At 40.3% G+C, this 17,452-nt stretch overlaps 1 protein-coding gene across 3 annotated transcripts; it reads left to right on the top strand.

The window, feature by feature from the left end:
• Positions 1–695: 695 nt before the first annotated feature.
• Positions 696–16,964, top strand: slc16a13 (solute carrier family 16 member 13). Of its 3 annotated transcripts, XM_064328904.1 has the most exons (8): positions 696–1,135; positions 1,710–3,148; positions 3,555–3,614; positions 8,407–8,631; positions 9,486–9,629; positions 9,790–10,046; positions 10,745–11,285; positions 11,526–16,964. In XM_064328904.1, the coding sequence occupies exons 4-8, from the start codon at positions 8,412–8,414 to the stop codon at positions 11,870–11,872; spliced, it is 1,509 nt and encodes a 502-aa protein (XP_064184974.1). In that variant the 5' UTR covers positions 696–1,135; positions 1,710–3,148; positions 3,555–3,614; positions 8,407–8,411; the 3' UTR covers positions 11,873–16,964. The 3 variants fall into 3 exon arrangements, with proteins under 3 accessions (XP_064184974.1, XP_064184976.1, XP_064184975.1); XM_064328906.1 differs by lacking the exon at positions 1,710–3,148; XM_064328905.1 differs by lacking the exons at positions 696–1,135; positions 1,710–3,148; positions 3,555–3,614 and adding an exon at positions 3,626–6,857.
• Positions 16,965–17,452: the final 488 nt, after the last annotated feature.

Below are 17,452 nucleotides of genomic sequence, written 5' to 3'. Positions count from 1 at the left end.
TAATATGCTGACATTGTTAATTTTATAAAATTATTTTTATAGATTTTTCTTCATTTCAAATTATTTTGAAGACAGTCCTCAGTGTCCTCTATGGACAGACCTCCCATGATATATACACAATAAATATTCACATGCACATGCATATTTTCATGAACAAGTTTCGTGTTTTGGAAAAATTCTCAATAGATGCTTGAGATCTGTTGTAGTGCGTCATGAACCTACAAATTTGACCAATTACAAGGTTAATTCATCTAAATAAATCATCGAAATAAAAATATATTAAAAGTTGAATTATTCCAATGATTAGTTAGATTAATATCTCAATTAATATGAATATTTAAGTAGGTTCCACGTAATTAAGCTTCTAAATATAGAGGAAAACCACACAGGTTGTACTTAAGCTAGTTGTGTTGTCTGAAAATGATGGGCTCATAGGATTTACTTAACACCCTAATTAGAAATTACTTAAAACCTCAATGAAAATGGTTGACTGAAGGTATTCGTTCATTCATTCATTCTTTGAAAGAGGGAGCGAATTATATTTAGAGTGCACTTGCTGCCAGTGTCATATCTTCTTAAGCGGTTACACTTCCGCTGTAGCGTAGACTAGGGGTCTCTTTTGTTGAAATGAACACTCGTTCACTTTAGAAAAAAAAAGAAAAGAAGAAACCGCTCAAAAAGAGCCACTAACAGGCATCAACCTGTCAGTTGGGGTGTGACAGCGTCTCCTGTGGCTAGTAAATCGTGGGTAAATTGGCTCTTTTCCTGAATACAAATGATGCGCATTAATCAACACAGTCTATGACACCGAGATCGGTGAACAAGGATCAGATCGACCTGCAAGCAGATTAATTTCTCTTTGTAACTTGATTTGAGAAGCGCGTGCCTGTGTCCCAGATGGTGGAACGCGCATTTTAACCGGCCTGGTTGCTGCTTTATCCGACTCGCTTTAGAATAATAAAACAGACTCACGTGTTTTATTTGCGTTTTGTTTTTGAATTTTTAACAACTGTTACGGCTTTGTCGGTGTAAAAGCCTTGTCATCCCCAAGCAAGTGAAGAAGCCAAGACATTGGCCATAAAATTCATAAAGCATGATTCAGCGGGACACACGAGGTAGAAAGCCTTTCTGAAAGGTGAGCATGCGGGAAGGAAATAAACGGACCATAAATTTACATTCTATGTTGCTCTGCCTTATTACACATATAGCAACTGGTAATTAAATTGCATTCGTATGTAACCTATTATACTACTACGAATACAACGAGGCAGAGCCCGCAGTGACAGTATTTGTTGCTACTAGCCTAGCCTGAATCAATAGGCTACGTTTGCGGCTTGTCTGAAGCTGTCATTTATCAAGCGGTATTGCTTCAGGGACGCGCTGTTGATCTTTGTGTGGATTACAGTCGAAAATTGAAGGATTCGGTTTGTGCGGCTGTCATAGCCTTGGCAGTCTTTCTTAGGGTGCATCAAAAAGTGCTCGCAACACATTCTACTGTTAGCAAATGAGTTTGGAGCTGCTGTATGTGTAACGTTAGCCAACGGTGGACTTCATTTATCTCATCACTGGGAATAACACTATCTACACGTAGCCTGCCTGGTATTATGTTGCTGTGTCTAAAAGTGAAATGCAAAATATGAACCAGTGTTTGTATTTCCAAATGAAAACGTTTACTTCGCTAATTAGACTGCCTTATTTTTGTACCGTAGGTCAACTGTGGCGCCTCCCACTGGTGAACACGTCTGTCGTGAACAATAGCATATAAACATGGTCTTAGTTTAGCAGGTCTTCTACTTTAGCCCATTGTGCTTTCTGCGTATTATGGATTTTTATGAAAAAATCCACTTGTCCACAGGAGCATTTCGTAACTGCAGGGTAAACAAAGACGCCTAAGACAATATTTGTATCTTGATGGTGTACAGCGTTCTATAAAAAACATTTAAAAAGTCAACGTTGGACTTTTTTTAATGGCAAGGTGACTTCAAGAAAGGTTGTCAAATTTGATGCTGAAAATGTTCCGTTTAGGGGGTTTCACTGCTGTTAAACTCAGGAATGGGTTATTTTTGACCCGAGAACAACATGATTATTCATCCAAACATTTGGCTGTGCGGTTTGTTAACAGAAGCATTACACCAGTTCAACTAACATTATTTATTTTAAATGACATTGTTGTCATTTAAGTGTTTGAAACTAGAATATCTGGTTAGGGAAATCACTATTGCACAACAGCTTATTAAGCTGATTTATTTGGGGTAATAAACCATACCCCAAGCAGTATGACAGTATTCAGTGTGTCTGGCCATTCAGTCTCCCTTTGCCATGAAGGATATTTGATATTTAAATATTTAATATATTTGAATGAATTTTGGAACCACAGCCAAAGTTGTCACAATGTTTCAAATTGGATTTCATATACAAAGACACATTTTCTATGGCCTGCCCCACATCTAGCCTAAGTCCTGGTGTTGTCCTTCAGTTAATATCTTTCATGCTAAGTACAGTAGCTGAACATTCTCAGCTGTACTGCAGAACTCATTTTACAAGCAAAAAGTGAAAATCTTTGCTCCCTGATAAGAACAGGTGGTCTAGTCACACAGGTCTGGTTTAAGGCGATTATTATTTCAGTAGGGAAGTGTATTGTAAATGACCTAGGATTCCAGACTGACATAAAATATATGAATATGAGTAAGCAGCTGATCTCAAACCACAACAACCTGTTTCAGCGGACTGGTTGTTCTGGTCAAGTGGATGCATTGGAAAAGGTTTGCTATTTTACACACTTCCGCAATGTTGATCTCTGTCAGAATGCTTTGAAGAAATACTACTTGCGTCATGTGCTCCCAAGTTCACACATTTATAACAAAGTTACTGGATAACCAAGGTAATCACTGGCGCTTTCTTTGAGAAAAAGCAGTGCCTTTGCAATCACCAGAAAAGTCACAATTTACAATGGCATCACAGAGCAAGGCACACAGGGTGCATGGTGGATCATGGAGAAAATGACCAATGGGAAATTGCCACTGAAGCTGAGAGCCACAAATGCAAAATTGACAAAAAAAAAGAGGATGACAAAAGTAATTATAGGATCTGAAACCTTTTAGTGGTGGTCATTGCATCATATCAGGAAATTAAACCATCAATAAAGAAGGTAAGTCTTTGCGTTGCAGTGATTCAGCTTGTTTTGTTAAACTTCTTCTTACCTTTATCTTTATATCCAAGTATAAACTTAAATAGGCTATGTCAATTGGTTCCATCTTGTGAGAAACAACATTTAGAGTGTTTTTTTTTTTTTTGCTAATGGGTGTCTCTGAGGGGCTGCCTATCTCTTTAACTTGAAGAAAGATAGTGCTTTCGCCTATATGACTAGGTGAAATTAGGAAAAATGTTGCCTTTTGTAAACCTGTTCTTCTCGGAGTGTCAGATCTGAGTTATCTGTAAGGTGCTGTATGACCTCAGAGTGCTCACCTTTTCTCTGAGTGCGATGAAACCTGTGAAAACTGCCTGTAAGAGGAATGACATGGAGTGAAACACTGAACCATGTATCTCTCTTTTAGCTGTGTCCACTGTGTTGGGATCAAGTGCTCAGCGTGACCACGCCTTTCCAGCCTCCTCTGGTAAGATTTGATGTCTGTGTGTAAGAAAGAGAGAGAGAGAAAAAATCAACTGCATGAAACATGCCTAGTAGAGAAAAGTGTATTTAAAAGATAACTGCAGCAATTTCTCATTCCCTTCTGTCAATGCATGTCAGTAAAGAGCTGTGAAATTCGAGCTTGTACAAGCAGGAATTAAACATCTGTGAATAACTTTAAATTTATGGCTATCCACTGGTTGTGGTATTGATTGGAGTACCTTGTCATGGATTTGATTGTCCTAACTGCACAGATGAGTTAGATGTGTAGTAGTTGAATGCAGTTTGGTTCAGGCCCATATTGTATAACATCTAAGATAGGAGTGTAGTTGGGAGTTTAGTAGTGTAGTAGTTTAGTATAATGGTGACAGTGTAGTATAATGGGTAAGGAGTTGGTCTTGTAATCTAACGGTCACAGGTTTGATTCCCGGGTAGGACACTGCCATTGTACCCTTGAGCCAGGTACTTAACCTGCTTTGCTTCAGTATACATCCAGCTGTATAAATGGATGCAATGTTAATGCTATGTAAAAAAAAAAAAAAGTTGTGTAAGTCGTGTCTGCTAAATCCCTGTAATGTAATTATCAGCTTTTCATTTCTTAAGCTGGAATATGGACAGGGGAGTTCTGATGCTCTGAGACACTCCATATATGAGCCCAGAACTGATCATTGGTAAAGGCAATCCCAACAAAGGAGGCAATAAAACGATGCACTTTGGTTTTTAATATTGATAATAATGATTATTTCCTGGTCTCCCTATATGTAATGGATGGTTTATTAGGAGGCCCATCGCTGCATTTTCCACCATTAGTTCATGCGAGAGCAGGCAAGCATGCCTTTCTTGCTGCCTCTGATTTTGTGAAACTCATTATGTTGGAGGAATTTACTTCATTTGCTGCAGATGCAGACTGATGTCAGATTCCCAGTTGACCAGAAGAGTAGTCAGCTGCCCCTGGGGTTGCCAGCCACAGTCAGCACTGTCCAGTTTGAGTTCAATACCAGGCGTTTGGGAGAAATTGAAACACTTAGAAAGGCCCTTAGCTGCACCAGCCACCTGAAAAGGCTGTGATGATTATAGTTTCGAATGAAAAGTACAAGATTATTTGACTTTTGCTTTCAATAATGTTTTAAAGGTGCTTTGCCCTAACTTGTGCAACTTTTTGTTGCAGCTGTAATTAAAGGTGAACTTTGTCTCACGCTAAAAAATACAAATAAAAAAATAAAAATACGTTGTTCAAGATTGAACTGGCCACAGAGTAAGTAAGGTGTGTCCACATGCCCTGACGCATTTCTCTGTCTAGTCATTGTACATCGGGTCATTCCCAGCTTAAATAACCTTTGAGAAAATGATGTGATTTGTCATGTTTGTGTCCAAAGGTTTTCCATAAAACAATCGATAATGTGTTATATTATGCAGCCATAGTCTTGTTCCTCTATTGAAAAATACAGTATTTTTGATGAATCATGATGAATCCAGGGAGGGTATTTTAAAGTTTAAAACTGTCATTTCATTTTAACACACTCCCCCAGACATGGATTTCGCCAGTTTCATTCTGTGTAGCCAACGTTAAGATACAAAGTTGGAATATTATGGGCAAAGGTGAGGGCTTAAGTGATATATCTGCTCCAAATGCATCAGCACAAATTTACTAAGTAATTTAGTTGTTGTGTTGAATATCAGCAGTGCTATCCAATATGTTCTCCATTAACAGTAGAGAAGCTTTTTGACATTTTGGATGAAATTACATTATTACATATCACATATCACAAAGACAACTGTGAAAGACCCTCTTGCTGTATTAAAAAAAACTATCTTTATAGTTGCAAAATGTGTTTAAATGTGAAATAGGCAAATTTGCACTACTTCTGTATCTTGTCATGTTACTATAACAATCCTTAGATTCATGAATGAGCTATAACTGTCAGTAGTATAATAAATTTTATTGACTGATATGTACTAGTGAATGGCACGTGCATAAAACCGTATCTGTGGAGAACTTGAAGAAGGTGACACTCTTACTACAGAGAAAGGAAGTGATTCCATGCAAAGTACTGGAAGGTACACTAGGCACTATATTGATAAGCCACTGCATAGTGTCACTTAGTCTTACGCAAAAAGACAAAAACCATGAACATATTTTGCCTTTAAAATGTCAATAATTTGAGCATGTGGATTCTGAATAAATGTATATGTAGCAAATATCTTGACAATATATATATATTTTCACTATAGTCCCATCAGGGTAGACTGCAGCCTACTGAACTGTCATAATATAACTCTGTGCAAGCTACTTACTTCTCCCTCTTACTATGTCAGAGCATACTTTCCTTATTGAGTTAGCGCACACAGCAGGAAGTGCCATCATGCTGACTGGCTTAAATAAGCTCTCACAAAAATGTTAGGCTATGTCTAACACGGTTGTTTACGTTTGGCTTTCAGTATATTGCAAGCAAGGTACAAACCAAATATCTTTTTGCCATTAGTTTGTTTATTCTTGATGTAATAACACTGTCTACATTTTGAATCCACTGGATATAAAACTTTCATGTTTACAAAGCACAACTTAAAGTATATATTTAAGTATATGAAATATATGAAGAATGAAAGGACGAAACCAGCCAGAGCAGTAGTATTGCTCCCTACTGAGCAATATTGCTTCTCCCTCCGCCTTCATTTTTGTCGGGATTACGTAAATCCTTAACACACCAGTAGTTCAAATCCCTTTTTAAAAAAACACTGTGCTTAGTGTATTTTAGGGCCTAATCAACATGTACTGAAACATACAGAAAAAAATGTGCATACTCTATCAGGGCTTTTAGGTGGCGATACCCAGCTAAATCAGTGCTGGTTTTGAGTGCCATTATCTTCCCCACAGACTAGTAATCTATTTGTGCCTCTGCTGACAATGCCAGCACGTAATTGGCTATGGCGTCAGCCAGGGTGGATGTCAACCAGCTGGATATTGCCCACCTCGTCATGCAATAGGTAGACCTCTGGTCTGAATAAGCAGCACCACTGGTGGACAGCTGAGTTTTGGATGAGATGTGTGATAGTTTGAGCCTCTCTTGGATGACAGTGCACTAAAGGGATGGGCCTAATTTATAACTGAGCATTCAGAATTATGGAAGATCAGTTAATTCCAGCTGCACTCCAACCTTGCTGGCTTCCGTAGCACTCTGTAGGCCTACCTTGCGACTGCTGCCGGTGGACTTTTAGATTTGATTCCCAGGTAGGACACTGCCATTGTTCCCTTGAGCAAGGTACTACTACCTGCCTTGCTTCAGTATACTTCCAGCTGTATAAATGGATGCAATGTGAATGCTATGTTAAAAAAAGTTGTGTAAGTCGCTCTGGATAAAAGCGTCTGCTAAAAGCCTGTAATGTAATTACTAGGATCAATTTTTCCTTCTTAAGTTGGAATATGGACAGGGGAATTCTGATGCTCTGAGACACTTTATGTATGAGCCCAGAACCAGAGGTGTAAAATCCAGGTTCAGAAAGTAAAAGTCCTCCCCAGCATTTTGTTCTAGTTCTCCAAATTTGCTAATTAGCACAATTCTTCAGCCAGGTGGTAGAACTAATTAGTGAAATCAGCTGGCTGAGGTTCATGGGTGGAAGAAAAAACATGGCAGGACTTTTACTTTCTGACCCATTGGACTTTCCACCTCTGCCCAGAACTGATCATTGGTAAAGGCAGTCTCAACAAAGGAGGCAATAAAATGATGCAGAATGATTTTAATTCTATTCAGTCTGCACTTTTTGATCTGCAGCTTCTCAATGCAGGCAAAACTAACTGCCTAGTGTTTTCAAGGTCTCATTCTCAGTCCACAGATGAATTGAAAATCACTACTCTTGATGGCAAGTTCATTGGAAGAGTATCTTCCTATAAATACCTTGGTATCTGGCTTTATGACAAGCTTAGTATTAAATTGCATTTAGATTAATTAATTTAAAAAACTGAGGACCAATTTAGGCTCCTATTTCAGGAATTAATCTTGTTTAATTTCAAAAATCAAGGGGAAACTCATTTAGATTAAAAAAAATCTTAAACTTGACAAAGTACTTTCAATTGCTGACTTTAAACATGTAGGCTAAGTTATGGGTCTGTGACTGCAATAATCTCCTGCTTTTAACCTCTGCTTTTTAATTACTGTTACAATGCTGTGTCATTCCCCATTTGATGTTTGTAACTCATTTGTTTACTGTCTCGTCTAACTTTGTATTTTATGGCAGGTCCCCCTTGCAAAAGAGATTTTGATCTCAGTGGGGTTCTCCTGGTTAAATAAAAAATAAAATAAAAAATTTGTTTAAAACATACAAAAAGCACAGCCCATGTAAATGTTTCTGACCTAAAATCTTAATTTTTAAATGTTTGAGGGCATTCAGTAGAACTGAAAGAGCTGTTGAGAAGTTGACACAGAATGGAATCTTAATCAAACTGGGGCAGATTCTGCACAACCGTTGAATTTGTTGATCTGTCTGTGCGATAATGAAACTGTGCTGCAGTCATATTGTTATAGTAGCTCTCCCACAGTAGTTAATGATTACCAGGAACACTGCAGGGGATTCTCTGGGAACGTGCACTTTGCTCAGGGCTGTAAATAATGCTTTTTTTCTACACCATGACCCATATATATATATATATATATATATATATATATATTTCCATCTTTCTCTCTCTCTCTCTCTCTCTCTCTCTCTCTTACTCTCACTTTCCACCATCTCCCTCTCTCTCTTTCTCTATCACTCTCCATATCTCTGTCTATCTCTCTCTGCAGCGTCCATGGCTAAGCCTCAGCCGCAGGCTGGAGACCACCTGTCCTCCCCAGATGGAGGATGGGGGTGGGTGGTGGTGGGGGCCCTGTTTATGGCCTCAGCTCTGGTGTTCGGCCTGCTCAGGAGTCTGGGGGTCTTCTTTGTGGAGTTTGTGCAGTACTTTGATAAGAGTGCACAGGCCGTGTCCTGGATAACCTCAATCGCGGTGGCCATACAGCAACTAATGAGTAAGCATAAGGGAGGGGAGAGGCCTAAAGAGATTGGAAGGGGAGGGGCCTGAAGGGGTTGGGAGTAAAGAGGTACATTTCTTAATTATTTTTATAGAGTATAAGGAGAGGGCAAGTCAGAGGTAAGGAGGATATTAAGGAGTAGTTGAGCACAGATTGTGGTGGAAAGAACAGGGGTGACCTGAGGAAGTAGATGAGGGGTAAGGCAGATAAGAAGGCCTCCGGCTGATTGTACCAGTGCTGACTGCATCCCATGGGGGGGAAATTATCTGTGGTATCACCCAGGGAGAGTTTCAGTCGGCAGCATCCTCTTGTTAAAAAAGAAAAGAATATACAGTGCAGTGTGTATTTGGACAGTGACACCGTTTATGTTGTCTTGGCTCTGCACTCCAGCACACTGGATTTGAAATGAAGCAATGAATATAAGGTGAAGGTGCAGACTGTCAGCGTAAATGTGAGGCCATTCACATCCATACTGGGTGATCATGTTGAAATTGCAGCCCTTCAATGTATTGTTTTATTTCCAATCCAACATGCTGGAGTACAGAGCCAAACAACAAAAATTGTGTTGCTGACCAAATACTTACAGATTGCAAAATACATTGGTTAAAAAAGAATGGCTTACTTGAGAAAATGTCAATCCACCACTATCCCAAGGCCTTGATTTATGTAGCATCTCTGAAAAATGGTTCCTAATGAATAAACATAATGCACCTAAAATAGCAGTAAATGTGTGAACTAGAGAGGCAGGGTGAGGATAAGACAGGAAGGCGAGGTAACTGCAGGTGGATGTAGTGACATGATTAATGATGGCTGATTTGACTGGGCTCCTGTGTACCTGCTTGCATTTCCAGGTCCAGTGGGCACGGCGCTGTGTAATGCTTATGGGGCACGGCCAGTGGTGATGACAGGCGGCTTTCTGTCTGGCTTGGGCCTCGTTCTGGCCTCTCAGGCCACCTCCCTCACACATCTTTACCTCACAATGGGCCTCATCACAGGTAACAGGTATACACACACACACACACTAATGTTGTATATATATACAGCGACTCTTCCTACTTTCTCAGTACTGCTCTAATGTGATATATACTGCAGTTATCTCCCTCCCCACTTTCTGTCTAAAGTGAAGTATAGCACAGTTCTTCTCTCTCTCCTCAGGCTCTGGCTGGGCCTTGGTCTTTGCCCCTACTGTGGCCTCTGTGCTGCAGTACTTCACCCACCGCCGCTCCCTGGCCATGGCCCTGGGCTTCACTGGGGTGGGCCTGTCCTCGTTTGCCTTCTCTCCCCTCTTCCAGCTCCTGGTGAAGCTGTACGCCTGGAGGGGGGCGCTGCTCATCCTGGGGGGCCTCAGCTTCAACATGATGGTCTGTGGGGCCCTCATCCGGCCTCTGCCTGCCCCGAAAGCCTTGGAGCAGGTACCCTTCCTCTTACGAGGTACTCCACTGGAGGAAAAAAAAGTCCAAATGCACTAAATGTTTTCTTACCTTGAAGGTAGTTAAATGTGGCTGCTTTTTGTTTTGTCAGTCGAGAGTTTTTGTCTCTCTCTTCCAAATATTCTGGTGAAAATAAGGAATCAGCATTGACTGTTCCCATAGACAACCAGTGATTTACAGTAAGGCTAAACAGAGAACAGGAGAAGAGAGTTAAGACTTTGGGTAATGTTGAAAAGTCAACTACAGGTAACTGCATAAAAAGTATTATAAATATACTATATTCAAGGTAAGATGATCTTTTACTTTTTCAGTGGAGTATTACTTAACAATAAATAGACCAAAACATATTCAGAACTGGTGCTTTTGGGGAGTAGTATAGTAATGGTGAGGGAACTGGGCTTATAACCTAAAGGTAGTAGTAGATGCTATGTAAAAATGTTAAAGGTTGTGTAACTTGCTCTGGATAACACAGTGCACCACTGATTGATCAAATTGAAAATGCCATGTTAATTTCACAATATACATGGTAACCAAAAGGTCAAATCCTCCTGTATTGGGCAGTATAAAAACTTTATTGCTTTTCATAAAATAAACATAAATAATAAATAATAAATAAGCATTAATTTTTAATGCTTTTTTCTCTCTTCCACTCTCTGTTTCACTATCACATGCTCATGAAGATAGGAATTGACAAAGAAAAGAAGAAAGCCTCATTTAGCTCCTTCTTCAAGCGAGCGTTCATCTACCTCGAGCTCCCACTGATGGGCGAGCGGGCCTTCCTGACCTACGCCCTGGCCATCACCCTTTTCAACTGCGGCTACTTCGTGCCTTACGTCCACCTGGTGGCCCACAGCCGGCACGTGGGCTTCTCCGAGTACCAGGCGGCCTTCATCATTTCGGCCACGGGCGTGACGGACCTGGTGGGGCGCGTGGTGTCGGGCTGGGTGTCGGACCTGGGCCGGCTGCGCCTGCTCCACGTGCTGTCCCTCTGGACCGGGCTGACGGGGCTGTTCATGGTGCTGCTGCCCGTCGGCTCCGTCGAGGGCTCCTACGCGGGCCTGCTGGCGATCAGCCTGGTGTACGGCTTCTGCTCCGGCGCCATGTCGCCGCTGGTCTTCTCCGCCGTGCCCGAGATCGTCGGGATGCAGCGGATGCTGGGCGCCCTGGGTCTGCTGCAGCTCATCGAGAGCTTCGGGGGGCTGCTTGGAGCGCCGCTGTCCGGTGAGACCAACGTACCCGAGGTTATAATGCTTCGTCTCTCCTCGTCTTCCTCTCTAAACTCTGTTCATCTTCTTTTACTCACTGCTTCCTCATCTGGCTTTAACACCCCTCTGTCTCCCCCACCGTACCCCTTTCTCTCTGTCCCCCACATTCTCTCTTTGATCCAGTGTTCCCATGCCTGCTCTCTCTCTCTCCCCTTCCTCAGCAGGCTTTCTTACCCTGTCTCCTCTCTGTCTGCAGGCTGGCTGAAGGATCAAACAGGCAGCTACATGGCCTCCTTCCTGGTGGCGGGCGGGTTCATCATGGCTGGGACCCTGGTGTTGGCAGCCTTGCCCAACTTCTGGTCCTGCAGTCCACCCCCAGCCCCAATGAAACAGAGCCACAGCCAGGACAAAAGTCCTGAGTGTGGACTGCAGTACAATGCCATCCTCTCTCCATCCCCGTCTGAGACACAACACAGAACAGGACTGACACCCCCCTCCCAGCGTAGTCTGCAAGACCTTCAGAACTGCCAGCCAGATCCACAGCTCTCATTGCTGACCACGCCCACAGCTGATGATGACACAGATCACCCGAAGGTGCTGTGAAAATATCGAGATGGTGAGGCAAGTGGCTGTAGTGGTGAGGTCAAGAGCCTATTTCCCTTCTTAGAAACGAACGTGCAAATAAATGTCAATGGCCGACAGCGAGCCGGCTACAGTACCAACAGCAGTCACCCGAATATCACAGAATCGCTGTGGGGTGTAAAAATGAACTGGGTGGTGTTTGGAGGTGTTACATGTTTGAAAATTGTGGTCCTGTTTTACAAAATCACAGTTTTGAAACACATTGCAGAGAGACCAGCGTTACAACTTTACAAATAATTGAGAATGCAAGTAAAAGATGAGAGTTTGAAAGCTGAAAGATATAAAGCGAGATGAGGAAAACAGTTCGCTCTCACCACTGCAATTCAGGAGCCCCCTCCAGTACCCCTTACCGAGAGAAGGCTTGTTTGTTTCCTGTACCCTGATCTACATTTGCTTTTAACTAGAAGGAAAGGACAAATATTGATTGAATCCTGAGGAATAATAATGTATAATCAGTACCATGAATGGGATGTTATGATATAGCACAAGATCATTTCATTGCAGCAATGCATAACTGTAGTGCACAAAGCTTGGAAGCACCAGTTCACAATAGGTAACAGCCCCTTTCCTTCATTGATTTATTTGCCCCGTATCGGAAACCTATCTACCATGTCTCCTCAGGTTTGTAAACGCAATGTCTTAAGGTATGGTATCACATTATTTGTTGCATAATAACATTGCTGAATTTTCAAGTATTTGCTTAAGGACTACAATATATGTCTTCTTTTTCACAAATTGAAATTTGTGGTAGAAATTGCTTATCAGCTCCTGATAAGTGTCAGATATCATAGCGGAAGTGTAATTTATGATTTGTTTTAATCAATGGACCAAAAAAGGTACATTACTCTTCTTTGGTTCAGTGTTGTTATTATACTTGAACAAAGTCACATCCTTCTAAATGAACAAAGTGCATTCAGGGCTTGCATGCCCATGGCAACTTTGATTGCATCTTATCTTATCTCATCAAAATGTTATTGCACTAAATGTTAAGATCATTTAGCTCAAATATTGTATATTGATACTGGAAGCAATTTACCAATAACAAATGAATAGCGGGATGCAAAGCTGTCCATATCAGTTATGGAATTCTACATCCGGTCAAGTTATCATTGCACAATAATCACACGTGGTTCGCAGTGATGGCTGCTCAGGGGGATGGTCTTACCTAATACAGTGGACGATGTAAAACAGAGGGTTTCTGTTGTCTCTGAACTGAGTGCCTTACTTTTCAAATCACCAAATTATATGCTACATGTGGTTCCGCCATGCCAAGATATAAAGTAGCTGAGAGCCTCATCAAGTTATTTTTATATTTTGTGCTCGTGTACATTGATGTACTTTTTTGGTTTTTGGTGTGCCAAAAGTATGTTCTACCTTGCCAGTTCTTCTCTATTAGCTAAATATTAAAAGTATTTGTACCAAAAACTGTTAGTGTTGACGTATTTTCAAAGCCCTCTATATTCTGCTCATATATCTAAATGAAGTCTTACTGTACAGCAGAAGCCTCTAATCGCTTCCGCCCTACATTCCACTGCCAGCTACTTGTACAGAGTTCAGAGTGCACAGCATAACTAGCAAATGTTTTCCATTTGCAGTTCCAGAGCATGCAAGGACATATATTTGTGTTTAGATTGAGTCCATACTTCCTTTCAACAGGCACCACCCTGCAATTAATACATTAGGCTGTCATTATCATTGACAGGCATATGACTGAGATTGGTCCCTGTGATACAGTATGACAGTATTAACTTTGGTTCACACCCTTTAATTGCCTAGTTTGGGATTGTGAAGGTGAAGGTAAAAAAGGGAGTATTACATACGTTTTGTACCTTTATTGAATTTAAGTGACTGTAGTCTAAATGCCAAAGTTTTTTCATCTACCTAGCCAATTAATATTATGAATACATAAATGTTTGACATTTGTTTTATTATTCAGTAATGTACACATCTTTTTATTATTATTCAGAAATGTAGCCATTAACATTGTCCAGAGTTCGTAGTTTAAATTAGCTAGCTGCTAAGATTTATTAATTTAAATATTTCAATTGTTTTAATTATTAATTCACCAGTGAATGAATAACATGTAGGGCTAGTTTCACTAACTCAGATTAAACCTAGAGTAGGACTAAAATGCACTTTGATTAGGAAATCTCCTTTCGAAGTGCTTTTTAGTCTTGGAGAAGGCCTAATCTGGATTTTATTGGAAGTCAATATTCGCTAACTCTGTTTGGGACTCTATACTCTTGGGGATTTAATTTATTTATGTATTTATTTTTAACAAAAGGGAAAAGGCACTTAAAAAGCTTTTCCCTTCCACCAATAAAAGCTGTAGTTTTTGGTCATGTGAAAAAACCTTTTGGTATCTAGGGGAAACTAAAAGATAGTGGCAGCTTTGGTACACATGGTAGAAAGCTATTACTTCAGGCAGATGTAAGAATATTTTAAGATTTTCAGCATAAATGACAAGCATGTCTAATAATTTAATCAGTATTGTACTATTTTAACCTATGAGATGAAACTTGTTAAAACAATGAAAACAATTAAATACTTAACGCTTACACATTAATAAGTATTCATTGTGTTATTTTGTGATGTTATGGGCAATAAAAAGACATTTTGTCTTATTATAGGGATTTCAGGGGAAAAATTATCCCTAATCGGCTATAAAGTAATTTATAAGTAACAGTCACCCACATTTCAAATTTGAAACATTTTTGGCAGAATAGACCTAAAGAAACTCATCAGTGATTTCACCTGCTATTTTGTAATTACTCCCATAGAGGACTAAAATACCTACTTTATAATCTACCTTTTTGATATCTCTATGGTTGCACAACAATGGGGCTGAGTGGGTTATTCAGTGTGCTCAATGACTTTCATGAAAATGCTTCTTGTCATCCCCTGGCTTTAGGTATTACCAAGCTATGACTTCATATGTTCCTTAATCATCAAATTGTGTGTAATTAACATTTATTGTACCACATTTTCTTACTTGTGAGCTCCCATCTGATTTCCACTTGCCCTCAATGGCTGCTCAGTTCCACAGCTTTGTTCATGGGTAGTGTAAAAAAGCACACAAAAAATCCAAGCTACTCATGCATACCAACCACTGCCTATAAGTAATGAATTAAAACATGCAAAATCCAAGTTAAATCCAAGTCAAACAACACATCTTAGCTCACACAAATGAAACATGTAGGCTAACTTGGCCCTGTGTTTTTTTATTTTTTATCTTACCATCTGAACAAAACATGGTCATTCAAACTTTCCCCTATACTGCAATACCTATCTTTACATTAGCCAGGCCTTCAAACAAATAAAAACAGTGCTTCCAAAATTTTAAGCATATTTTCAAATTCTGTTGGTTGAATGATCTATACATGTAGCAGTTTGCCATGACTAGAAAGAAAGTTAAACCAAGCAGACTGATGTACAGCATGTCTATATTTTTTTTATTGTTATAATTGTTAATATCACTTCAGTACAAACTTAAAGAGAGGGGTTGGGAGACAGAGCAGAGGCCCACATATTCTGCACGTAACACATCTTCTTGATGGGCCTTTAACTTGCTGAAACTCATTTTCCTTAGGCTCAGGGTCATGCCAATGGACGGAAGTCCCTGTTCGTAGCTTGCAGTTCTGCCGTATATTTTATTGTGTTTTATTCCAAATATGCCTTAGTTGCCTTGCAAAGTGGAGATGGACATTTCTTGTTTTGCTGATAATGCATATTGTTGCCTACCATTTATTTTTGATTATATAGACTGCAATGTCACTGCATTTAAGACTGATGTAAAAGAGCAACTACAGAATGTAGCCTATCTCTAAACACAGGACCATGTTTGGGTGTCTGAGTATTGATTAAGAATTATGTAAGAGAATATTTTGGTTGGATTTACTGTATGGATACTTCAGCCAGTACTTACCTATCCTTTAAGCACATTGCCCTAGTGCAGTGATGTGCTTGATATTTGAATAGAAAGCATACATTCCTTTGTAACTGCATTAGTTTTGTGCATCCCTTGTCAAGCTGAAACCCCTTTAAAATATTATAATCAATTTTGGTGCTTGTGATTTAGTTTCGTCTTGATTTAGTTACAATCGCAGATAATATATTTATTATAGAAGTTTGTTGCTCATAATTATGTGCAAGGGGTCAGTCAGTGCATAACTGACTAAGCCAAGGTCCAAAGGGAATGAATACACCTAGCATGGAGAAATTAGGTGAGGGTTGACCTGCTGTGGCTGTGACAGCTTATTCATTCACTAACATTACACAAGGGCAAGGGAAATTCCTTAGGAAAACAATGTGGTGATCAGTAACAGAGACCTGTCTGACCCTGGCCCTTCCTATAGTGTTCGAGTGAGCAGGAAATGGGTTTGTTGGTTAGAGGCAGCTGGGTGCACCAGAGTGGTGGGCAGGAGAGGGGAGAATGGAAGGGCTTAGATTATTATGTCCACTCAGAGCGAGTTCCTGGAGTTCTGCAAAAACGAGCACCCTTCTCATGGTATTTTGGACAAGAGGATCTAATGAGATCGGTGCTTTATTTTTGTGTCAGTGTAAACTGAGACTCACTGTGGCTCACTGAGACAGGATGACCTGAGGCTGACCTTTCTTCAAATACTTCCCTCAAACTGGGAGCCACCAATCCTCTTACTCCTAACCACCCACCGTCCCCCTCTCAAAACCTGCACAGTCTTAAGCTATTCTCAGTGACATCACTAGGAACTAAGTAATTCATGCCAGCCAAGTGAACATATACAACTATACAATGACTTTGTATGTGAGTGACCTTGTTGTTTAACCTGAAGTAACAGGTTCAGTCTGTTCTACTGTAAGAAAGAATGTGTGAGCTGTGTTCCAGTTCTTGTATATAAAATTTACGTTTACAGCCATCAGTGTGAGCGAATGGGTCATGTCTGAACATATACTGTGTAAATATTTGCGGATAAATGTATATTATATGGGCCTTTGTGGAATAAAGAGTGTATTTTACTGCAGCTGATGCTGTTGCTTATACTGTACTCAATAAAAGTTCAATTATATCAATCAATATATTTGAATAATTATTTCTTTCACAGCGCAGTCACGCTAGAATGCACTGACAGGCAGGGCTTAAGGCCTACTACTTTCTGGAAAAGAAGCAAGGGAATGGGGTCCAGGTGACAGACGATTAGTTGATAAGATATCAGTAGGTGAGATATGTTGACATCTGTTCAGGCAGAGAACTTGGAAAGACAAAGTAGGTGAAATGAGGGTGAGGGTGAGTGAGTGCAGTGAGGTATGGTCAGATAGAGGAATGAAAAGAGGACTTAATGCCTGGGAAGAGCTGCAGAGTTCTGAGATGTTCATGTTAATGTGGTCCACAAAGTCAACCACAAAGTGCACGAAGGGGGGTGGAGGGGAAAAGTGAAGAAAATATGGGAAACAGTTTGCCTGGATTTGATATGGAGCTTTGGATTCTGTTCTGAAAAATTAACCCTTAGCAGATATTAGAGTAATATTAAAGAAGACAGAGAAGAGAGTGGAGAAAGAGGTCCT

The sequence above is a fragment of the Anguilla rostrata genome, chromosome 3 (assembly GCF_018555375.3).
Source record: "Anguilla rostrata isolate EN2019 chromosome 3, ASM1855537v3, whole genome shotgun sequence".
Lineage (NCBI taxonomy): Eukaryota > Metazoa > Chordata > Actinopteri > Anguilliformes > Anguillidae > Anguilla > Anguilla rostrata.
The sequence above is the reverse complement of the archived record's forward strand: the minus strand, read 5'-3'. Positions and strand labels throughout refer to the sequence as shown.